We start from the raw sequence: 25,399 nt of genomic DNA on the forward strand, positions 1-25,399 counted from the left end.
GCCATCTCATCCAGACAGAAAGAGGCCATATGTAAATGAAGGGCCAAAATAGGACAGCAAACCCTAAGTAAAACTACAGCACAGCCGACAACATCTCCCGAGTGGTGCAGCGGTCTAAGGCAGTGCTAGAGGTGTCACTACAGACCCGGGTTCGAGCCCGGGCTGTATCACAACCAATCATGATTGGGAGTCCCATAGGGCGGTGCACAACTGGCCCAGCGTTGTCCGGCGTTAGGGGAGGGTTAGGCCGGGGGGCCATTACAAGTAGGCAAGCATTGTAAATAAGAATGTGTTCTTAATTAACTGACTTGTCTAGTAGAACAAAATCCTGCTCACCTCTTCTCTAGTGGTGTTCCTCTATGCTGCTAGCTATTGAGAACTCCCTTCCTCAAGTGGAATCTTGCAACTCACACACATTCTGTCCTCTAGAAGCATCATGCAAGGCAGAGTCTGTCATGTAATTATAAATAACCTTGTTTTAAACCTGTGGTATGTTGATGAGATGCTAATTTCCCCCATAAATCTGTGTTTTACGAGGAAGAGGCTCCTCTGTGCATACTCTACTGATGGATCTGCCGAACAGACATCAATGGCACGCACGCACGCACGCACGCACACACACACACACACACACACACACACACACACACACACACACACTGTCTTCCTATATGTGCTCAGCAGGCCATGGCAGGAGATTACAGCTGTCACCTCCTCTATCTCCTCCAAGCATCTCCCCTCTGTTGACATTCCTCATAGAGAATCTGTTTATATTCCTCACTGGGAATCTGGTTATCAAACAGCCATTCTCTTCCCAGAAACAGAGGCACAAAGAGGCACAGAGCCTGAGACAACAACATGAGAGTCCATAGGAACGCCATAGGAAAGACAGTTTGGTTCAGAGCATGACATGTATATGCTGTTAGTTGTTGCAGATGACGCGTTCTTATGCATGCTGAACAATAGGAGGATGCCACAACAGCAACAGCATGGATGCAGTGTATTGTAGGGACTCTTTGCAGACTGAGAGGACTGACAGAGGACAGGGAAGCCCAATTCAACAACAACATGTGATTTCATCATCCATTTTAAAGCTCCACTAGCCTTCGTTTCCATAACACCAACCCTAAACGTCACCCAGCCCAAGGAACGTATAATAAAGCAACTTCAGGACAGAGACTCTGAATGCTTCTATGTCATATTGGCTAAAAGAGTATGGTGACAGTGCAGGGATGTCAGGGGTGCCATCAGCTCCACACTCAGAAGCAAAGGAAGAGCAGGAAGAAGGAGAAGAGAAAAGCCTTATACAGCCTGTTGCTTCTGTGGCCATTCCTTTGATCCTTTCCCTGACACTCTGTGTAACTGACGATGACAAATCTTGGGCAGATCTTGGAGGAATTCTATGAGAATTCTACACGTAGCCATAAAGCATACACTGAAGCTGAGATTGTATCCATCTCCAACTGGCTTGCAGCGGGGCAGCTATAAGAACACAGCTGTATCCACACAATTAGAATTAGATTCTAGAATTACGTCTCTTAATGATAGAAAACATCATGTATTATACAGGCCTCTCACTGCAAGAAGACTGAAACAAATAGCACAACAAAAGGCTCTTTTCGGGCGCATCGTTTTATGAAACTATGAAAGTAAAGGTGCATGCTGGATCTGGAGCAAACTGTCAATCACAGATCCCAGATCTCCCTGGTGAGGTAGTGGAGGAGGTGTGTCAAGCATGCCGAGCTGCGTGTGTGAGCTGTGTGTGCGCGTGCATGCGTCCGTGTGTGTTTTGAAACCTGCTGAGCTCAGCACATCTCCATGACAGATCTGTTCAGCAGGTGTTCCAGAGTTTGTGCCGTCAGAGAGAGAATCGATCACAACAATCTAACGGAACGTTTGCGTATGACACCGAAGATCATCGATGTCACAAATCAGCCATGATGACAAACTGACTGGCGGAGAAAGACTGTCACAGACACAACAAGACAGAACATGTCCGCAATAACTCAGCTGGTTATTGATGCCTTTCCACTGAGGGTGTCTGCCTCAATTTATCCGAAACAAACAAGAGAGAGATAGAGAGACAGAGAGTGAGAGAAAGAGAAGAGGACTTGGGTTTTACTAGACAGAGAGGGAGAAAGAGGAATGTTTGACTGTTAGAGAGAAGGAGAGAAAGACTTGGCTGTTACCTTCTCTTTGTCTCTCATTGATCCTTTCCCCAGAATGGACATCTTAGTGAGCGTGTCTTCCTGCAGTCTCTTTAGTGAGTTCCCGCGTGGACCCAGCAGTTTGCCCACAAAGTTAAACTAAAACAGAAACACAAGCAGAGAAGCTTAATGAGTAACTGTCCTGATGAGATAAAGACAAAGACAGTTGTATGTCAATCACATTTCGGTTCAAACAGTCTGCTTTTGACTAAATATAAACAAGGAGTGTAGCAATTGACAAGAGTACATGTAAGTAATCCGTATTTGGGTTGACATGAGAACTATCTTCCTAGTAGCACGGGTGTCTCCATAAAACTGTTATCTCAACCATGTCCAGGTGTATATACCAAATGAGACCCTATTCCATATATAGTGCACTACTTTTGACCAGGGCCATATGGTCAAACGTAGTGCACTATATAGGGAAAAGGATGCCATTTCTCGTACAAAAAAAAAGATTGCAGTTTTGAAACTGAAGTAATATTGCAGTAACTGCAGCCGACTGGTATTTTGGATTTCAGAAATGAAAGAATAAGTCAGTATAACTGCAGTGGAGTTACACTCCAAAATGACTGCAGTAAAAAAATATATATATATTTTGAATGCGGTATTTGCAGCATCCTGCAGTTATACTGCACTCTGACTGCAATCTTTCTGCCTTTGACAACCAACACACATAATCCTTACAATTATAACAGCATTATGTGAAATGAGGAGGCTCAGAGTGTGGATGGTCAGGTTGAAAAAATAGTACAAAAACCAAGCAAGGATGGTTAGCATTTGACAAGCATTTGACAAGAGTAAAATGTTTTACTGATCCCTATTTTATTTGACATCTTTTATAGTAGCACTGAGTCTCCGTAACACTGCTATTTCAACCATATCCAGGTGTGCGACCCACATGTATCGGAGTGCCAAGTCTTGGTCCAAAAGGCTCCTTAACAGCTTCTACCCCCAAGCCATAAGACTGCTGAACAATTAATCAAATGGCCACCCGGACTATTTACATTGACCCCCCCCCCCCCCCCCAACTTCACTGTTTTTACACAGCTGCTACTCGCTGTTTATTCTTCATGTATAGTCACTCTACCCCCTAACCACATACAAATGACCTCGACTAACCTGTACCCCCGCACATTGACTCAGTACCGGTACCCCATGTATATAACCTTATTATTGCTATTGTATTGTGTTACTTTCTATTCCATTTTTTACTTTAGTTTTTTAGTAAATATTTACTTAACTCCATTTTGTTTAACTGCATTGTTGGTTAAGTAATTTACTGGTTTGTAAGTAAGCATTTCACCTGTTGTATTCAGCGCATGTGACAAATAAAAATGTCATTTGTTTTCTTTTAAACGGCACCCTATTCTCTATATGGTGCACTACTTTTGACCAGGGCCCATAAGGTTAAACGTAGTGCACTATATAGGGAAAAAGGTGCCATTTGGGATGCAGAACAGCATTTCTGTCTTAGACAACTAACATACATAATCCTTCCAATTATAACAGCATTATGTGAAATTAGGATTCTAAGCGTATGAGCAGTCAGGTTCATATAGTACAACATTTTTCTATTCAACTATTCAAGTTTTATACAATACCCCATTTTGCCATTCTATGTCTATGTTACCACTGTATAAATGCTCTGCAAAAGGCACATAGAGTACCCTTGCTATTTTCATATAGCTGTTGACTGTTGAGTGACCCTGTTTAAGGTCATGCAAAGACCAAAACAGAGAGATTAGATGGATAGAAAAACAGAGGAGCGAGAGAGAAAAGAGAGAGAGAGAGAGAGAGAGAGAGAGAGAGAGAGAGAGAGAGAGAGATAGCAGGTAGAGAGAGAGAGAGATAGCAGGTAGAGAGAGAGAGAGACAGCAGGTAGACAGAGAGATAGAGGGTACAGAGTACAGAGCTATTCTGCTCACCATCTCTCTCCCTTTAACAGTGAGTTATACAGCTGTCTCCTACATCTCCCTGGGTCATTAATTAGCAGACAGGAGAGACAAAAAAAACAGCCCTATTTTGTTCTACACCTCACCTATGGCTCTTATGTCTCCTGCCTGTTATTCTCTCACAACAGTAACTGTCGTTGCCATGGTCATTAACTGTAGTTGCCATAGTCAATAACTGTCGTTGCAATGGTCAGTAACGGACATTGCAATGATCAGTCGCAGGCAGTGCACTCAGGTGAACTCAGGCCATATGGCCCTATATTGTCAGTTTCACTAGTGCTCTCGTACACAGGCCTTCGCGTATGCTAACACCAGGTAAATTACACTCATTACAATTGTACATAGGATGATGTCTGCAGATGGTGAGGCTCCGGAAAAGGTGCCAATGGTATCTGGAAGTCCATTATGTTTCCTAATAGCCAGGTTTACATCAGTATGAATTTGAACTGGTGGGAAAGTTTGCGCCTGTTATATCCAGGGGGGGGGGGGGGGATACATCATGTATTGTAAACAACGGTCAAGCATGAAAAAGTTAAATATGTAGAACAATGACCATTCCGTAAAAGCGGTCATTTTATTCAGACAAATAACAGGACGATAACAGTCAGGCAGCATATCACATGCTGTTTTGGTGCTGCGCTATGGGATGCTGTTGATTTGGTGCTTTTATGAAAGCCTAGCTATTTACAGACAGATCAAAGATATTTGCCTGGGATCTAATCTGTTTAAGGCGTCTAAATGTCAGGGATTTAATCTTGACATCACCCTGTCTTTACTAATGCAAACTAAAACCTCTAACCCACATTCTGTGTTCACCATTCTGTTTTACAGGACATATAAGTCTGGCCATTCTTCAATGGGTGTTTGGAATTAGATATAAAAGAGTCTGCATCCCAAATGGCACCCATATTCCCTTTATAGTGTGCTACTTTTGACCAGAAAGTAGTGCACTATAAAGGGAAATGGATGTAATGGGACGTAACCATAGTCTGACTGGGGCCTGTGGTCATTAACAGAGCTATCAGCATTTTATATCTCTAATCTGTTTACCTCAACAACAACAGTCATCTGAACCCGGTCCTAAACTTCTGCAGTGTGGGTCCATTACTGTCTGGATGGGGACTAGGAAAGGACTGTGATAACTTGGCACTGATAGTGATGGCCCACATGAGAGCTGAACAGTCGCATCTTAATCATGTGTTGGCTAGAACCACTGCTTTAATTTTGGTTACACACACACATGCATCACTACTCTGGACGGCTCTGACTTATGTGGGCAACTGTAAATACCTAGGTGTCTGGCTAGACTGTAAACTCTCCTTCCAGATTCACATTAAGCATCTCCAATCCAAAATGAAATCTAGAATCGGCTTCCTATTTCGCAAAAAAAAGCCTCCTTCACTCATGCTGCCAAACATACCCTCGTAAAACTGACTATCCTACCGATCCTCGACTTCGGCAATGTCATTTACAAAATAGCCTCCAACACTCTACTCAGCAAATTGGATGCAGTCTATCACAGTGCCATCCGTTTAGTCACCAAAGCCCCATATACTACCCGCCACTGCGACCTGTATGCTCTCGTTGGCTGGTCCTCGCTACATATTCGTCGCCAAACCCACTAGCTCCAGGTCATCTATAAGTCTTTGCTAGGTAAAGCTCCGCCTTATCTCAGCTCACTGGTCACCATAGCAACACACGCTCCAGCAGGTATATTTGACTGTTCATCCTCAAAGCCAACACCTTCTTCGGCCACCTCTCCTTCCAGTTCTCGGCTGCCAATGACTGGAATGAATTGCAAAAATTCAAAAATACACCTCTCCTCTCGCAGTGCAATACACACACACACACACACACACACACACACACACACACACACACACACACACACACACACACACACACACACACACACACACACACACACACACACACACACACACACACACACACACACACACACACTACACTCTTAGAAGAAAAGGTGCTATCTAGAACCTAAAAGGGTTCTTTGGCTGTCCCCATAGTAGAACCCATTTTGGTTCCAGGTAAAAACCCTTTCAGTTCCATGTAGAACTCTTTGGGGTTCCATGTAGAACCCTTTCCACAGAGAGTTCTACATTGAACCCAACAGAGTTCTACCTGGAGCAAAAAAGGTTTCTACCTGGAACCAAAAAGGGTTCTCCTATGGGGACAGCCAAATAACCTATTTGGAAACTGGCAGGGGACGGAGATAGCAGGTTCAGTGATAGCGGGTTCAGTGATTAAGAAAAAGTCAGAGGACACCAAACAGTAGGAACGGATCTATGATTAATCACAGCTACATAGGGGGTTGGGGCGGACCAGCATCTAACGTCTTTTCATCATTTCCTGAATGTATTACTGTTCTGCTAGCCTGTGCTGTGCTAGAGAGAGAGAGAGAGAGAGAGAGAGAGAGAGAGAGTTTGTGTGTATTGCACTGCGAGAGGAGAGGTGTGTTCAGAAAAAGCCAGCGTGCAGCGATTCTGCTGAAGACAGCAGGACAGACCGAGCCAACAGCAGAAAAATAAATCATTGTGGCCGTTTTCTAGGAGAGGAGAGACAAAGAGGGGAGAGACACAGAGACAGAGACACACAGGAGAGAGGAGAGACAGACACACAGAAAGACACAGCAGAGGGAAGAGATAGAGACAAAGAGAGACAGAGGAGGGGAGAGACGCAGAGTCAGACACAGGAGAGAGGAGAGACAGACAGAGACAGACACAAAGATACAGGGACACAGACAGTGACAAGTAGTGATACAGAGATATAGAAACACAGACACAGAGAAGACAAAAACAACAGAGCAACAGAAACACACCCTAAACTAGAAATGTACCAGGGGAGCTCCTTACACCTTTCTAATGGCCTGTGGTGACTTATACAAAAATATGTATGACGAGGTGCACGTACACTACCGGTCAAAGGTTTTAGAACACCTATTTATTCAAGGTTTTTTCTTTATTTGTACTTTTTCTCTACGTTGTAGAATAATAGCAAAGCCATCAAAATGATGAAATAACACACATGGAATCATGTAGCAAACAAAAACGTGTTAATCAGATCAGCAAAGAGACCTGCTTTGCAAACCAAGTGTGCACCGATTTTACATGTAGAGTCAAATGAAAAATGATGTCAGTGAGAAGTCTACAGCGGGTGGTCCCTTAAACACAGTGCACTGAAGGATCGGCAGAGGAACGCTAGATCCACATTTGGTGAGATGTGCGCGAGTCTTAAAATGACAAAAGGGGAACATTTTGGTGGCGCGTGCAGTGATGTGGGCTGCAGTCTTCTCTTCGCTTACACATAAATCAATTCTAAACCAATCTCACCGCAACACTAATACTGTAAAACAACTACAAGGGATTACTGTTTTCTAGATGCTCTTGTTTTCCAGTTGCAAATTGGTATAATAACAAGCAAACACTTCCTTCTAAAGGAAGTGGCACTTCCTTTAAAAGTTGTGTCATACTGCAGCACAGCTTGCTAGGTGCTGCGGAATGGGATGGCACGTTGAAATGCATGCCGTAATAGATTTTACTGTCAGCCATTGTTGCCATTAATGCTAGATGGATCACCAAAGGGCATCTTTGAGGAGCTAAGTTATTAAAATAACATGGATCTGGAGGCCTAAAAGTCCTGTTTACCGTAGCTGTTTTAGCCTAACTGACTTATTGGCATAACATACTACTTCAATATACAGTATATCACTCAGTCATTCATTCCTTTGTGCATGTCATCACACAGCATACAAGACATCCATGTCTTTAATTAGTCATGTATTTCAGCTATAAAACAAAATAGAAAGGGAGCCTTGAATAATTAAACAATTAATAAACCACAACATGGCGGCTAAAACGATTAAATTCACAAATGCATTTGACTGTTTTCAATATTAGCTGTACTAGAGATGTTTTTTGTTAGAACAGATTATCATTTATTTGTAAATTGTGACTTGTTTCAGGAAATGTGGCGTTTGTCATGCGTCACTACTGCACAGGAGAGACATTTGAATGCAAACCTTTTTTAAATCTAAATGCGTTTTTTGGCAGAAATGCATTCTGGAACATGTGAACTTTCATGTGCATTAATAACAAACGTGTATGCCATCTGTAAATATAAATAAAATGGTTAAATTACGAGCCTAGTTGGTTTAGCCACAGAAAAAGTCAGCAACCTTCCCACTAGCCATGATTGGCTGAGATAATGAGTGGGCTGGACATGCCAAGAGATGAGTTTGGATTGGTCTGCCATGCATCTGTCTATTTGAGCTGGTCAGCATGTATAGGTAATCCTGTCTAACACAGCTTTTTTTATATATATATATATATATATATATATATATATATATCGCGTAATAGAACTGCATAAGTGTTGCTCTCCACTTTCTGGAGGACCGAGGTTTAAAATCAGTGGAATTATAGTATGACAGCTAAGGAGATGAAGAAAACACCTGTCTCTGTATACAGGTAAGATAGTCTAGTTAGAAACATTGTCAGATACAGTGGGGCAAAAAAAGTATTTAGTCAGCCACCAATTGTGCAAGTTCTCCCACTTAAAATGATGAGAGAGGTCTGTAATTTTCATCATAGGTACACTTCAACTATGACAGACAAAATTAGAAGAAAAAATTTCAGAAAATCACATTGTAGGATTTTTAAGGAATTTATTTGCAAATTTTGGTGTAAAATAAGTATCAAGCACCCAAGCTAACGTTGGCTAGCTACTTCCAGACACAAATGAGACCACTCTGACCAATTTGCTTGGGCGAGTAAAGTTTTCGTGTTAATCAGAGCATTGGTGACTGCAAATGTGCTGCTGGAAACAACTTAATTGCGCTTTTTTTTCCGGCGTTTACTGACACCGGCCATATTCAACGGGTGTTGCGCGCTCGTAAAGTAATTATTTTGTGCTCTGGTACACTCAGATGAGAGTGCTCTGAAATCCATGTAGATAGTAGGCTGGACACATAACATTTTTAACAACGTTCTTTTCTGATAAAAACTAGTTCATTTGCATATACCGTGGAGGCCAGTTTCATAATATGACCATATTTCCCAGCTGTTTGCCGTCGTTTTGAAGTAATCACAAAAAAACAGGCCTTATTTTAGTGCATTTTTCTCCCTGCCAGCCTCTATTAGTTCTATTTAGCACAGTGGCACCAACTCGCCTTCCGAACGTTCTATTCCCAGTTTATTGTTCAACGTCACAATGCCTGCTTCGCTATTGTTGGCAATGAGACCTGCTCACATTGTTTTATAGTTAAAATGTAAGCAATAAAATGTAAACAACAAAAATAATATTGGAACTCTGCGTTCTTCCCATTGTTTCCTATTGGGGAAATATAGGCATGTCTGTGTATTTCTCCAAATATCTCGCAATGTGTATATTTAGATTTGTTTCAAGTCGGGTGGAACCGGTGTGAAATGGCAAGCTAGTTAGCAGGGTGCGCGATAATAGCATTTCAATCTGTGATTTCACTCGCTCTGAGACCTCGAAGTAGTTGTTCCCCTTGCTCTGCAAGGGCCGTGGCTTTTGTGGAGCGATGGGTAACGATGCTTCGAGGGTGGCTGTTGTCTATGTGTGCAGAGGGTCCCTGGTTCAAGCCAAGATAGGTGCGAGAAGAGGGACGGAAGCAAAACAGTTACAAGGGCACCATTTTAATCAGGAGAATCTCCCCTTTGTTATGATGTAAGTCTGGGCAGCGAGCTCAACTGTCATCAATTGTTAGACCAGAAATAGTCCAATTTTTTATTCCCTACTTTTTCATTACGCAGCCATAAGCACAGTTGGGACAATCAAGGTGCAGATGTTTACTTTCTTCACAAGTTTCGTCCGACGAACAGATTGTAGTGGTAAATTAAAAATATATATATTTTTAATGGAATTCTAAGCATCACTCCAGTCAAAACAGGTTCTGCGAACTGTCGATTACATTAATTTGCTATGGGCTCGCGTTAGTGTTCCAGTCGTTTTTTGGACTTGGTTGAATTTTGACTCGTTCTATTGTCCAGCCTATAGATAGCCAGAACTAATTTACGAAAGCACCCGAATGTCCATTGAGAAAGCACAACAACTATACCATTTAGCTAAGCTAAGAATGAGGAGAATAATCAAGTCAATAAACATTGGGTAGTTAGACAGCCTATAGTTAATATACTGGCAGGTTTGATTAACTACTAACGTTAGATAGCTAGCTAACATACTGGTACATGCTGCTGTAATGATATGCTATGTGGTTCGTAAGGACAGCGTAGCTAACAAATTGTCAGCCAACATAACGTGTAACTTATTTGGTAACTTATTTGAAAAGTCATTACTTTATTACATTGAGTAGCAAGCTACCCCTTGGTCGTTAGGGCAAATCTGGTCTGCGATAGGAGTGGGGGTTTTCACACCTAGCTCTGCGTTTAGACTATTCTTTAGTAGGTTGAATAGGCTGCTGTTCAGCTATTAGCTCTCCTCCTAAACTTGCAACAAATTGCTGTTCCAATCTCATTCATTTCCCTCTTCCACGCGTCATCATTCTGCTCTAAGTGGCTCCCTTGTGGGCGTGCTGGCAGGATATGGTAGCACGTTTGTCTGAAGGAGTCGTTATCCACCGACAAATTGTTATATGCATTTCACTGTAAGGTCTACACCTGTTGTATTCGGCGCACGTGACAAATAAACTTTGATTTGATTTGGTACATTTATGTCTTTTTGTCGAGAGCAAAACCTTTTTTATATTCAATCAAAAATAATTGTTCTGAAAGCAACTTTTTTCCAACACAAAGGAAGTCAAAACGGACACCGATGAAGATGGCATCTCAGGTAAGCAGCACTGGGCTGTATTGGCATATCATAAAAATGACATCTGCTGCTTGAGATTTAACGGTCATATCTCAGTTATTGTTTTCATATCTATAAAATAATAAGCTGTTTTCTTTATTTTCAGAGAGCGAGCTGACCAAGGGTTCGAAAATGTAGATATTGCCAGATGTTCACTGTCTGAGGAACAGGCCGTGGAAGCTTTATTGCTGGCAAAAGTGACAACCAGGAGTAATTAAAGTGTTCTGTGTTATTTTTCTCCATCTCTGCCTATCTTGTTGTACATGGAATCTGGGAAACAAGGCTTCATCATGCTCTCTCTCTCTATCCATTTGTCACTAGTCTGCATGTATGCTTTGATGTGAGAGAGGAAGCCAGTCCCTTCATCGCCACCTCACCTCTTTACCTTTCTGTCTTCTACACCTCTCTCCCCACCTCGTCTTTCTTCCTTGTTTTATGCACAACACCATATGTGCACTGAAGTACAGATTGAACTTGTATTTATAATATTACAAATATCATAATTATAATGCATTTGTGTATTTATAACACCTGGATAATGAACTTCTTTCAATAAAGTGTTTAACATTCTCCACTGGGCGAAATTAAATATCTCATAGAAATACTATCCTGTGTCCTCAGATTAATGCAGGTGAAGGGAGATCGATATGCATATTTTTTTTGTCTGTATATATGAATTACAAATCAATCATGTTTCTAGTCTATTGCATAGTTACAATGTGTAATCATTGATGTCCCAGGAGCAGGAGTGGTAAACACTGTTGAAGTGTATAATTTTAATACAAAGGCAGACACAGCATCATTTAAATAGTTTGATATGACTGAAAAAAAAATGTCTCAGCGATTCATATCTGAACCGCACCTTTATTTGCCATGGAAGAGTACATGATCAGTGAATATATTCAATGTACAGGCTACAATGTGGAGATCTCATGCGTGGCAATAACCACAGTACATGTATATAGGACTTGCATTCTTGGCACAATAAAGTTATTATATTCAACACAATCCATAGGCTTGATACAACTACTGTGATAGCTGAGGTTAATAGATAGGTTCTGAACTAATGTTCATACCAAACGTTTTAGGGTCCATACACAGATCGGCTACATACTGTAGATAGCTACACATCCATAGGCATAGTTATTTTTATCCTCCACTACACAATAAGCAAGTAAATAGTTAGCTAGCTATGTTACTTCAGCTGCATTGCAAGGCAAGATTACACAATTGTACATTCAAGTTGCAGTAAATGCTTTAGCTCGTTAGATTCTTTACATCCACTGTTTCACAAGACGACAGCCTGGTTTGCTGGTTTTCTTGGGAGTAGGTCTACGTGACTCTGAGTGAAGAGCAAAATAATCCTAACATTTCCACACCCTAATTGTAGTCTAACCCAATACACAAACGGAGTATTGATTTATCAAGACCAGTCATTCAGTGATATTTATTCTCACAGTAATTTGTTCTGGATCCATCCATTACATTTACATTTAAGTCATTTAGCAGACGCTCTTATCCAGAGCGACTTACAAGTTAATTTTTTACCTTTATTTAACCAGGCAAGTCAGTTAAGAACACATTCTTATTTTCAATGACGGCCTGGGAACAGTGGGTTAACTGCCTGTTCAGGGGCAGAACGACAGATTTGTACCTTGTCGGCTCGGGGGTTTGAACTCACAACCTTCCGGTTACTAGTCCAACGCTCTAACCACTAGGCTACCCTGCCGCCCCATCCAGATGTGGTTAGGAAACAGTGCATGTGGTGGGCTATGCAAAGACATGGATGTGAAAATCCAATTAATTAGAAAGGCTGCTAAAACACTTCCACCTGGTCAACAGCATTGTTGTGTACTTACAAGTACAGTGCACTTTCACTCCATTCTCCGCCTGACTCTCTACCAATGCCACTATCTTACACTATTGTTTCGAAACTCAATCACTATCTTCTTCATCCTCATCATTCAGTCAATTCAAATTTATTGCAATACATTTTGTCTCTCCCGTTCAACAACTCCAGATAACTTTGCACGTGCACCAAAGGGATAACTTGAAATAACATGATGTAGGTAGATTAAGTAATCAAAAGGAAAACGTTTGTTTTTTATGATCCTAGTGGATATCAGTATTTTAGGCATATCATGTGAATTAGGCATCATGTAAAATCATTGTCAAAAGGGCAAGAGATACTTGTTGCATGACAAACAGGTGCTGTTAGATTACAGTATGATTTATCTACCAGTTTGGAACAGCGTAAACAATACTAAATAAAGTATAAGTAATACCAGAGACTCTGTTCTGGTGAATACAGCATAGCAAAGTTTAAAAACAGACGGATTTGTGAAATTGCTTTTTCCAACATTTTGTGGTTGCATGAGACTTGGTGATCACAGAATCAGTAGGATATTAGACAAACACTCAAATAGGTAACAGAAGCAGGAACAACATAGGGCTGAGTGACTCACTCATTCCTGCCTTTCAAAATAAGTTCTATTATAACGCAGGGTTAAAGACACATTCTTTCTGATTGTCTTCAGCATGCAGTCTCTCCTCTCGTTTACAGCTACTTTTTTTTTTGAATTATTGGATTATAAAAAATGAATATATTTTTAGGGGTTGATGCATTTTTTGTTTGAGAAAATCTGGTCTTTGATGTTGAGTTAGTAATATGAAACTTTAGTATACTTAAGCATTGAATACATTGCATGTTTGCCCTTCTTTGTCCATTAGGTTACACGCATCTGATGATTCATTACAAATAGGATTTATTTGATTTATTTTGTTTACATCCTTCATTGTAACCACAGTGTCACTAGTAATTGAACACACGCAACATGAGCAGATTAACTTGGTCAAAACATGTCTTTATTAAAGACTCCGAGAAAGAATGTTGGTACTTATTTATTTTGATCCAAAGCCACAAATGAGTCACTCAGCTGACAAATTTAGCTTAATTCTGCGAAATAGCCTACTAATTAAGTCAAGCCTAAACGAATATATTAAATTGCCTAAATAAACTAGTACATTTCATATACAAATGAAGTAGCTCAGGTCTTGAAAATATGTGCAATCTCTTTCCCCTCCCTACCTCACTGGAATCTCTTTCATTCAGTTCCAGAAACTCCCTTTAAGGTGCCCTAGGAAAGTATTCAGACCCCTTGACTTATTCCACATTTTCTTACGTTAATGACATATTCCAAAATGTATAAAATAAAATAAAACATCCTCACCAATCTATACACAATACCCCATAATGAAAAAGCAAAAACATTTTTGCTAAAAATAACAAAAACAGAAACACCTTATTTACATAAGTATTCAGACACTTTGCTATGAAATTCGAAATTGAGCTCAGGTGCATCCTGTTTCCATTGATCGTCCTTAAGATGTTCCTAAAACTTGATTGCTTGGACATGATTTGATTGGAGAACAGTTTGGGAAAGGAACACACCTGTCTATATAAAGTCCCACAGTTCACAGTGCATGTCAGACCAAAAACCAAACCATGAGGTCGAAGAAACTGTCCGTAGAGCTCAGAGAAAGGATTGTGTCGGGGCACAGGTCTGGGGAAGGGAAGCAAACAATGTATGCAGCATTGAAGGTCCCCAAGAACACAGTGGCCTACATCATTCATAAATGGAAAAAGTTTGGAACAACCAAGGCTCTTCCTAGAGCTGGCCGCCTGTCCAAACTAAGCAATCGGGTATGGGCCTTGGTCAGAGAGTTGACAAAGAACCCGATGGTCACTCTGACAGAGCTCAATAGTTCCTCTGTTGAGATGGGAGAACCTTCCAGAAGGACAACCAACTCTGCAGCACTCCACTTTTTATTTATTTTTATTTCACCTTTATTTAACCAGGTAGGCTAGTTGAGAACAAGTTCTCATTTGCAACTGCGACCTGGCCAAGATAAAGCATAGCAGTTCGACACATACAACAACACAGAGTTACACATGGAATGAACAAAACATACAGTCAATAATACAGTAGAAAAAAAGAAAACAAAGTCTATATACAGTGAGTGCAAATAAGGTCAAATAAGGGAGTTAAGGCAATAAATAGGCCATGGTGGCGAAGTAATTACAATATGGCAATTAAACACTGGAATGGTAGATTTGCAAAAGATGGATGTGCAAGTAGAGATACTGTGGTGCAAAAGAGTAAAATAAATAAATACAGTATGGGAATGAGGTAGACAGATGGGCTGTATACAGATGGGCTATGAACAGGTGCAGTGGTCTGTGAGCTGCTCTGACAGCTGGTTCTTAAAGCTAGTGAGGGAGATGGGAATCTCCAACTTCAGTGATTTTTGCAGTTTGTTCCAGTCAGTGGCAGCAGAGAACTGGAAGGAAAGGCGACCAAAGAGGAATTGGCTTTGGGTGTGACCAGTGAGATATACCTGCTAGAGCATGTGCTACGAGTGGGTGCTGCTATGGTGACGAGCGAGCTGAGATAGGGCGGGGCTTTACCTAGCAGACACTTGTAGATAACCTGTAGCCAGTGGGTTTGGCGACGAGTATGAAGCGAGGGCCAGCCAATGAGAACGTACAGGTCGCAGTGGTGGGTAGTATATGGGGCTTTGGTAACAAAACGGATGGCACTGTGATAGACTACATCCAGTTTGCTGAGTAGAGTGTTGGAGGCTATTTTATAGATGACATCGCCGAAGTCAAAGATCGGTAGGATGGTCAGTTTTACGAGGGTATGTTTGGCAGCATGAGTGAAGGAAGCTTTGTTGCGAAAGAGGAAGCCGATTCTAGATTACATTTTTGATTGGAGATGCTTAATGAGTCTGGAAGGAGAGTTTACAGTCTAGCCAGACACCTATGTATTTGTAGTTATCCACGTATTCTAAGTCAGAGCCATCCAGAGTAGTGATGCTGGATGGGCGGGTAGGTGCGGGCAATGTTCGGTTGAAGAGCATGCATTTAGTTTTATTTGCGTTTAAGAGCAGTTGGAGGCCACGGAAGGAGAGTTGTATGGCATTGAAACTCGTCTGGTGGTTAGTTAACACAGTGTCCAAAGAAGGGCCAGAAGTATACAGAATGGTGTCGTCTGCGTAGAGGTGGATCAGAGAATCACCAGCAGCAAGAGCGACATCATTGATGTATACAGAGAAGAGAGTCGGCCCAAGAATTGAACCCTGTGGCACCCCCATAGAGACTGCCAGAGGTCCGGACAACAGGCCCTCCAATTTGACACACTGAGCTCTATCAGAAAAGTAGTTGGTGAACCAGGCGAGAAAATCATTTGAGAAACCAAGGCTGTTGAGTCTGCCAATAAGAATGTGGTGATTGACAGAGTCGAAAGCCTTGGCCAGGTCGATGAATACAGCTGCACAGTAATGTCTCTTATCCATGGCGGTTAAGATATCGTTAAGGAGCTTGAGCGTGGCTGAGGTGCACCCATGACCAGCTCGGAAACCAGATTGCATAGCGGAGAAGGTACGTTATGATTCAGAATGGTCAGTAATCTGTTTGTTAACTTGGCTTTCGAAGACCTTAGAGATGCAGGGTAGGATAGATATAGGTCTATACCAGTTTGGGTCTAGAGTGTCTCCCCCTTTGAAGAGGGGGATGACCGCGGCAGCTTTCTAATCTTTGGGAATCTCAGACGATACGAAAGAGAGGTTGAACAGGCTAGTAATAGAGGTTGCAACATATTCGGCAGATAATTTAAGAAAGAGAGGGTCCAGATTGTCTAGCCCAGCTGATTTGTAGGGGTCCAGATTTTGCAGCTCTTGCAGAACATCAGCTATCTGGATATGGGTGAAGGAGAAATGGTGGGGGCTTGGGCGGGTTTCTGTGGTGGGTGCCGGGCAGTTGACCGAGGTAGGGGTGGCCAGGTGGAAAGCATGGCCAGTCGTAGAGAAATGCTTATCGAAATTCTCAATTATAGTGGATTTGTCGGTTGTAACAGTGTTTCCTAGCCTCAGAGCAGTGGGTAGCTAGGATGAGGTGCTCTTATTCTCCATGGATTTTACAGTGTCCCAGAACCTTTTTGAGTTTGTACTGCAGGTTGCAAATTTCTGTTTAAAAAAGCTAGCCTTAGCTTTCCTAACTGCCTGTGTATATTTGTTCCTAACTTCCCTGAAAAGTTGCATATCGATGCTAATGCAGAACGCCACAGGATGTTTTTGTGCTGGTCAAGGGCAGACAGGTCTGGACTGAACCAAGGGCTATATCTATTCCTGGTTCTACATTTTTTGAATGGGGCATGCCTATTTAAGATGGTGAGGAAGGCACTTTTAAAGAATAACCAGGCATCCTCTACTGTCGGGATGAGGTCAATGTCATTCCAGGATACCCGGGCCAGGTCGATTAGAAAGGCCTGCTCGCAGAAGTGTTTTAGGGAGCGTTTGACAGTGATGAGGGGTGGTCGTTTGCTCGCAGACCCATTACGGATGCAGGCAATGAGGCAGCGATCGCTGAGATCTTGGTTGAAAACAGCAGAGGTGTATTTGGAGGGCAGGTTGGTTAGGATGATATCTATGAGGGTGCCCGTGTTTACGGATTTGGGGTTATATCTGGTAGGTTCATTGATAAGTTGTGTGAGATTGAGGGCATCAAGCTTAGATTGTAGGATGGCTAGGGTGTTAATCATGTCCCAGTTTAGGTCACCTAGCAGCACAAGCTCAGAAGATAGATATGGGGCAATCAAATCACATATGGTGTTGAGGGCACAGCTGGGGGCAGAGGGTGGTCTATAGCAAGCGGCAACGGTGAGAGACTTGTTTCTGGAAAGGTTAATTTTTAGAAGTAGAAGCTCAAATTGTTTGGGTACAGACCTGGATAGTAAGACAGAACTCTGCAGGTTATCTTTGCAGTAAATTGCAAGTTCTATCTTGGCGGAAAATGTTATAGTTAGGAATGGAAATTTCAAGGTTTTTGGTGGTCTTCCTAAGCCAGGATTCAGACACAGCTAGGACATCCAGATTGGTGGAGTGTGCTAGGGCAGTGAATAAAACAAACTTAGGGAGGAGGCTTCTAATGTTAACATGCATGAAACCAAGACTTTGACGGTTGCAGAAGTCAACAAATGAGAGAGCCTGGGGGGTGGGAGTGGAGGTAGACACTGCGGGGCCTGGATTAACCTCTACATCACCAGAGGAACAGAGGAGGAGTAGGATAAGGGTACAGCTGAAGGCTAACGGAACTGGACGCCTAGTACGTTCAGAACAGAGAGTAAAAGGAGCAGATTTCTGCGCACGGTAGAATATATTCAAGGCATAATGTACAGACAAAGGTATAGTAGGATGTGAATACAGTGGGGGTAAACCTGTGCATATAGTGATAATGAAAGAGATATTGTCTCTAGAAATAGCAATTCAACCAGGTGATGTCACTGCGTGTGTGGGGGGTGGAACTAAATTGTTAGCCGAGGCGTGTTGAGCAGTGCTAGAGGCTCTACAGTGAAATAAAACAATAGTTACAAACCAGAACAGCAATCGACACGGCATGGTGACGTTAGAGAAAGGCATGCGTAGCCGGGTGATCATACAACTCCAGTGCGTGGCTTCAGGCAGCTAGCGGCACGGGGCTAGCAGGCTAACAGAAAGGCCTTAGAGGGATGACGCGATGGAGGGAAGTCTGCTGTGGCCCAGTCGTGCAGTTACATCAGCGTACGGATCAGCAGGGCTCCGTGTGGTAAACCAGGCCAATTGGCAAAATATATATAGTGGCCGAAGAAATATGTCGGAAGGGCCTCTTAAGCCAGCAGTCCAATGTGCTTTAGATAGCTAGCAGGCCGCAGATTAGCGACTTTGCGTTCAGGAGTCGTTAGCTGCTATAATTCCAGGTGGAAAAAAAAATAAAAAAATATCATAATAAAAATGTAAAAAAATAGGTTCAGAGCTTGCGGTAGGAATCCAGAGATATCGAGAAGAATAAGTCCGACTCGCTCTGGTTTGAGTCACGCTGTACAGACTGGCGAGAATTGTCCGAGATAAAGGTAGCTGATGACCGTTAGCAAAGGATAGCTGACTGCTAGCTAGTGGCTTCGGAATGTATTCGATGGGCCTCGTAAGCCAACAGTGCGTTGTGCTCTAGACAGCTGGCATTCAGGGGACGTTAGCTGCAAAGGTCAGAAGGTTCAGAGCGATAGGAATCAGGGGATATGGAGAGAAAAATAGGTCTGGTATGCACTGGTTGAATCGCGTTGTACAAACTGGCGAGAGCTTTCCGAGCTAGAGGTTAGCTGATGACCGTTGGCTGGCTAGTTAGCTGGCTAGTTTATGTTGGAGAGATTCCAGTAAGAGGCAAAGAAAAATACGTTAGAGAAAAAGCAGGTCCACACCACATTAGGTGAGGCGGGTTGCAGGGGATTATTTTGAAGTAAGGGTTTAGAAAAATATAAAAAGATATGCGAAGAAAAATATATATATACATGGGACACGATAAGACGAAGGACAAATACGTCTGACTGCTACGCCATCTTGGATAGTAATGGCCATAAAGGCCACTAATCAGGCCTTTATGGTAGAGTGGCCAGACAGAAGCCACTCCTTAGTAAAAGGCACGACAGCCCACTTGGAGTTTGCCAAAAAGCCCCTAAAGGAATCTCAGACCAAGAAAACAAGATTCTCTGGTCTGATTAAACCAAGATTGAACTCTTTGGCCTGAATTCCAAGCATCATGTCTGGAGGAACCCTGGCACCATCCCTATGGTGAAGCATGGTGGTGGCAGGTTTTATGCTGTGGGGTGTTTTTCAGCGGCAGAGACTGGGAGACTAGTCAGGATTGAGGGAAATATGAACAGAGCAAAGTACAAGAGAGATCCTTCATGAAAACCTGCTCTCAGGACATCAAACTGGGGTGAAGGTTAACCTTCCAACAGGACAACGACCCTAAGCACACAGCCAAGACAACACAGGAGTGGCTTCAGGACAATTCTTTGAATGTCCTTGAGTGGCCCAGCCAGAGCCCGGACTTGTTATTTTTATTTTTATATAAAAACTGTTTTCAATTAATCATTATGGGGTATTGTGTGTAGATTGATGAGGATTTTTTATATATATTTTTTATCAATAAGGTTTTAGAACCAGGCTGTAACGTAACAAAACATGGGAAAAGTCAAGGGGTCTGAAAACTTTCTGAATGCAATGTATATACTTTGGAGGGGATATCACTCTTTCACACTGTGGTATATACAGCCAGTCTGTTATTTAGACTATTTATTTTCTGGTTTTCGAGGGAGAGAAACCAAATGCCCACCACGCCTATTTTTCAAACATTGTCAGTCCACATGTCAAGTGTAATTGCGCAATTGTATTTACCCAAGTTCTCTCTCAACTCCGGGACTTCTTGCTAGAATTATTTTTGCCTTATGCAGGACTCTAGCCCCAGAGAAGAGAGACTCTTGGACTGAAACATTCAAACCTCCATTCATTTATGAAAAGATAGTCAATTTGTGCCACAGTTCTAACTCCCCCTTGTGATAGTGTGGTGCGATGACAGAATGACGCAATTTACCAACATTTGCCAGCATCTACCACGAACAGTCACGGCATAATCTCAAAACTTATAAGTGAGGAACGATTGTACATGCATAACCCATTCTCCATCATTGCAGGAGTACCCGCTAGGCTGACAATGAACTGTGCTGCTGTGTGAATATGATAATCCAGGTTAACCTAGTTATTAACCAGCGGCCCAATTGAAGAGTGTTCGGTCTTCAATTTCATAGATAAAATATAATTAAATTGTTCCTAGAAAACCTAACATCTGGAACCTTCCCTATGGTGTCCTTGCCTGTTTCATACTATTGATAGAAAAGCTGTGTTTTCGAAGATGGATTTAAGCCCTCTGAACATGAGTCTAAACGGTCGCTTTTGGAAAACGCAGCGAGCCACTTCAGTGGAGAAAACCAAAAGGTGATGCCTGTTGTTCAGGGAGAAAACCCATTGGAGTCAGGGCAATCACTCTAGTCCATTGCTACCTGTCAGATTGAACAAATGTAATATTTCTTCCTTCGGTGGCTTGTTGAGGCTCTAAACAGCGTATTAGCGGCCCCACTTATCAAAGCTGTCCAAGCAAATGTGTTTAGCTGCACTCCTATGTGACATAGACGTTTTTATGGATGACATTACATCTCCCTTTATTACACATGTCATTGTAATTGTTTTAGAAAGGGACAAAATGTAGCTCTCACCAGGTTATCTAGAAGACGTAGATCTTGCACTGACAAAAGTAGTGCACTAAATAGGGAATAGTGTGTCAACACAGATTGTTGAACCTTCTGCAGCTTACTGTCCTCTGAAAGCCAGGTCATTCATCTACAGCCACTCTCAGAGAGGACTGAGGTGAAAGCCTGAGTGAAGACATCATCACCACCTGAGTGAGGCATCTCACGTTTATGCTAGCCTCTCCGCCACCCTACTAGCCTCCCTGCTCTGGTCCCTGTGGGAGCCGGCTGTCATGTAGCTGCCGTGTGGCGCCATTAAAGGCTGATACTTATGCTGGGAGCTTTGTCTCAGAGCGGAGGGCTGAGGGGCTCTCATCACATGGCTAGAGGAGCATAGCATTCTCACTCAAACAGCATGGGCTGTTTCATCTTCACATGGAGGTTACTCTGAGAGGTGTGAGGCTCTTTGAGATGCTCTGTTTCTATTTGCTGGAGCGAGAGAGAAAAAAGGAAAGCGCAGGTGCTCTCTCTCTCTCTTTCTCTCCCTCTCTCTTTTCTTTCACTCTGTATTGACTATTGTTATACAGTGGGGCAAAAAAGTATTTAGTCAGCCACCAATTGTGCAAGTTCTCCCACTTAAAAAGATGAGAGAGGCCTGTAATTTTCATCATAAGTACACTTCAACTATGACAGACAAAATGAGAAAAAAAATCCAGAAAATCACATTGTAGGATTTTTAATGAATTTATGTGCAAATTATGGTGGAAAATAAGTATTTGGTCAATAACAAAGGTTTCTCAATACTTTGTTATATACCATTCGTTGGCAATGACAGAGGTCAAACGTTTTCTGTAAGTCTTCACAAGGTTTTCACACACTGTTGCTGGTATTTTGGCCCATTCCTCCAAGCAGATCTCCTCTAGAGCAATGATGTTTTGGGGCTGTTGCTGGGCAACACGGACTTTCAACTCCCTCCAAAGATTTTCTATGGGGTTGAGATCTGGAGACTGGCTAGGCCACTCCAGGACCATGAAATGCTTCTTACGAAGCCACTCCTTTGTTGCCCGGGCAGTGTGTTTGGGATCATTGTCATGCTGAAAGACCCAGCCACATTTAATCTTCAATGCCCTTGCTGATGGAAGGAGGTTTTCACTCAAAATCTCATGATACATGGCCCCATTCATTCTTTCCTTTACACGGATCAGTCGTCCTGGTCCCTTTGCAGAAAAACAGCCCCAAAGCATGATGTTTCCACCCCTATACTTCACAGTAGGTATGGTGTTCTTTGGATGCAACTCAGAATTCTTTGTCCTCCAAACACGACGAGTTGAGTTTTTACCAAAAAGTTATATTTTGGTTTCATCTGACCATATGACATTCTCCTAATCTTCTTCTGGATCATCCAAATGCCTTCTAGCAAACTTCAGATGGGCCTGGACATGTACTGGCTTAAGCAGGGGGACACGTCTGGCACTGCAGGATTTGAGTCCCTGGCGGCGTAGTGTGTTACTGATAGTAGGCTTTGTTACTTTGGTCCCAGGTCTCTGCAGGTCATTCACTAGGTCCCCCCGTGTGGTTCTGGGATTTTTGCTCACCGTTCTTGTGATCATTTTGACCCCACAGGGTGAGATCTTGCGTGGAGCCCCAGATCGAGGGAGATTATCAGTGGTCTTGTATGTCTTCCATTTCCTAATAATTGCTTCCACAGTTGATTTCTTCAAACCAAGCAGCTCTTTGGTCTTGGCCATAGTGGAGTTTGGAGTGTGACTGTTTGAGGTTGTGGTCAGGTGTATTTTATACTGATAACAAGTTCAAACAGGTGCCATTGATACAGGTAACGAGTGGAGGACAGAGGAGCCTATTAAAGAAGATGTTTTAGGTCTGTGAGAGTCAGAAATCTTGCTTGTTTGTAGGTGACCAAATACTTATTTTCCACCATAATTTGCAAATACATTCATTAAAAATCCTACAATGTGATTTTCTGGATTTTCTTTTCTCATTTTGTCTGTCATAGTTGAAGTGTACCTTTGATGAAAATTACAGGCCTCTCTCATCTTTTTAAGTGGGAGAACTTGCACAATTGGTGGCTGACTAAATACTTTTTTGCCCCACTGTATATCTGCTTTGTCCTCAATAGACATGCATATTTTCCCCACTAGTTTGTCTTTTCAAAGAAAACATGCAAGGTGTCAAAAGCAATTAGCCAGAAATGAAAAGACCAAGAACAATTTAAACCTCGACATCTCTGCAGGAAATAGCATCCTCAAACATGCATCCGTAGTGAGTCATCGTCTCAGGATCAAACAGAAAGCGTATGGAAAGAGTGACAAGCACATGGAGATGTGAACACACGTCATTGACCAAGGTCATCGAGCTGACGGGACGTCATCTAACAGAAGAATGGGAGGGGTTCTCTAAAATGAAAGGTGATTTGTACTAATGTTACAAAAACGTAAAATAGATGTTTGGAGAAGAAAAAGCATCACAGAGGCTAACTGAATAGAAACCATTCTTTGTTTGCAGTTGCACAGTACGATCTGAACATATGTAGCCAAATCCAGCAGCACTTACTTTGGGGAACTGTCTGACGGGTATTAACACTTTCTGGCCCAGCTTCATGTTCTTGTTGATGACGACATCGATGAACTTCTCCTCTTCTTTTTCTTCTTTTCCTTCATCTTTTTGTAATTTTTCAATTTCTACAGGGAGAAAGATAAAAGCAAGATAAGAATCAATGACTATAAATGATTAAGACAAAAAGTGATCAAAGGATCAAAAGATGTTTGTCCATTTTCTCACAGGAGTTTGCCGAACTGAAATAATATAATTTACGGGTGCCAGTTTGGTTTGTTGTCGCTCAGGCTCACACCTTTTTGCTTTCTCAGTCAACTGTGAAATAGGCTCTTTTGGCAATGCTGTAATTTACCTGGATATGGTTGTAATCATATCATAGTCATTCATCGTGCCCATTGGAAGAAGCTCTCTGTCTGGTTTGTAATATTTTGCAATATAATAGTAGGTAGATTAAATTTGACTTTCCCAGACATTTGAATAGCTTTCATGTTTTACCTCATGAAAATGTATAATTAGGGAGGCAAGTATATCTGTAGGTTATGTAAAATATTGGGCTTGATGGTTCCTCCTGTTTAGAAGGTAGCCTTTGATGTATTTGAAGATGTTACCTTGAAGGATCAATGAGATGGATAACATCTGTGTTCAGGAGCCAATAACATGGTAATGTAGGGGGGGACAGGGAGGGCCAGGTAGGGAGGGGACCAAGGGCAGAACCGAAGCCTTCAGGCTAGCATTGGTCAGTGGACACTTTAACTGGGGTAGTGGAGGGAGGACTTCAACAGAAACACACACATTATCTATGGACATATACTACCTACTAGGGCTACAATTACAATTACCGTATAACCGTGTAACCAATGGTTATGGATGAAGACCGTCATTAAAATCAAATAACTATCAATATTATTTTATTTTTAAAAAATTGGGGGAATGACCACAAGGCAGCAGAAGCACACATAACACTAGGATGAATAGAACAGGCTTGGAACTTCTAACCCTGGCAATTTGACTGGTAAACTAATTGGGACACTCACAATGGCTGCCTGGTATTGTGATGCAATAATTTCCATGGTGATGTACTTATAATGTTCATTCAAATTATGTTAACTGATGTGGCACATGAAATGGTATGTATTTTTTGAATGTCAGTTGAGTTGAACCAACAAATCACAGCACATATTTTAGCACATATTTTAGCACATACAGTGCCTTGCGAAAGTATTCGGCCCCCTTGAACTTTGCGACCTTTTGCCACATTTCAGGCTTCAAAAAAAAAGATATAAAACTGTATTTGTTTGTGAAGAATCAACAACAAGTGGGACACAATCATGAAGTGGAACGACATTTATTGGATATTTCAAACTTTTTTAACAAATCAAAAACTGAAAAATTGGGCGTGCAAAATTATTCAGCCCCCTTAAGTTAATACTTTGTAGCACCACCTTTTGCTTCGATTACAGCTGTAAGTTGCTTGGGGTATGTCTCTATCAGTTTTGCACATCAAGAGACTGACATTTTTTCCCATTCCTCCTTGCAAAACAGCTCGAGCTCAGTGAGGTTGGATGGAGAGCATTTGTGAACAGCAGTTTTCAGTTCTTTCCACAGATTCTCGATTGGATTCAGGTCTGGACTTTGACTTGGCCATTCTAGCACCTGGATATGTTTATTTTTGAACCATTCCATTGTAGATTTT

The 25,399-nt window shown here is 42.0% G+C and overlaps 1 protein-coding gene across 3 annotated transcripts in view; it reads right to left on the reverse strand.

Moving 5' to 3' along the window:
- The window catches only part of LOC135551398 (KH domain-containing, RNA-binding, signal transduction-associated protein 3-like), a 163,933-nt gene that overhangs the window by 53,958 nt on the left and 84,576 nt on the right, over nt 1–25,399 (reverse strand). For all 3 annotated transcript variants that reach the window (XM_064982619.1, XM_064982617.1, XM_064982618.1), the window contains exons 2-3: nt 23,704–23,831; nt 2,190–2,306 (exon numbers count right to left, since the gene is read on the reverse strand). In XM_064982619.1, the coding sequence (XP_064838691.1) occupies nt 2,190–2,306; nt 23,704–23,831 (245 nt within the window). The remainder of the gene's footprint in view (nt 1–2,189; nt 2,307–23,703; nt 23,832–25,399) is intronic.

Source organism: Oncorhynchus masou, chromosome 13 (assembly GCF_036934945.1).
Source record: "Oncorhynchus masou masou isolate Uvic2021 chromosome 13, UVic_Omas_1.1, whole genome shotgun sequence".
Lineage (NCBI taxonomy): Eukaryota > Metazoa > Chordata > Actinopteri > Salmoniformes > Salmonidae > Oncorhynchus > Oncorhynchus masou.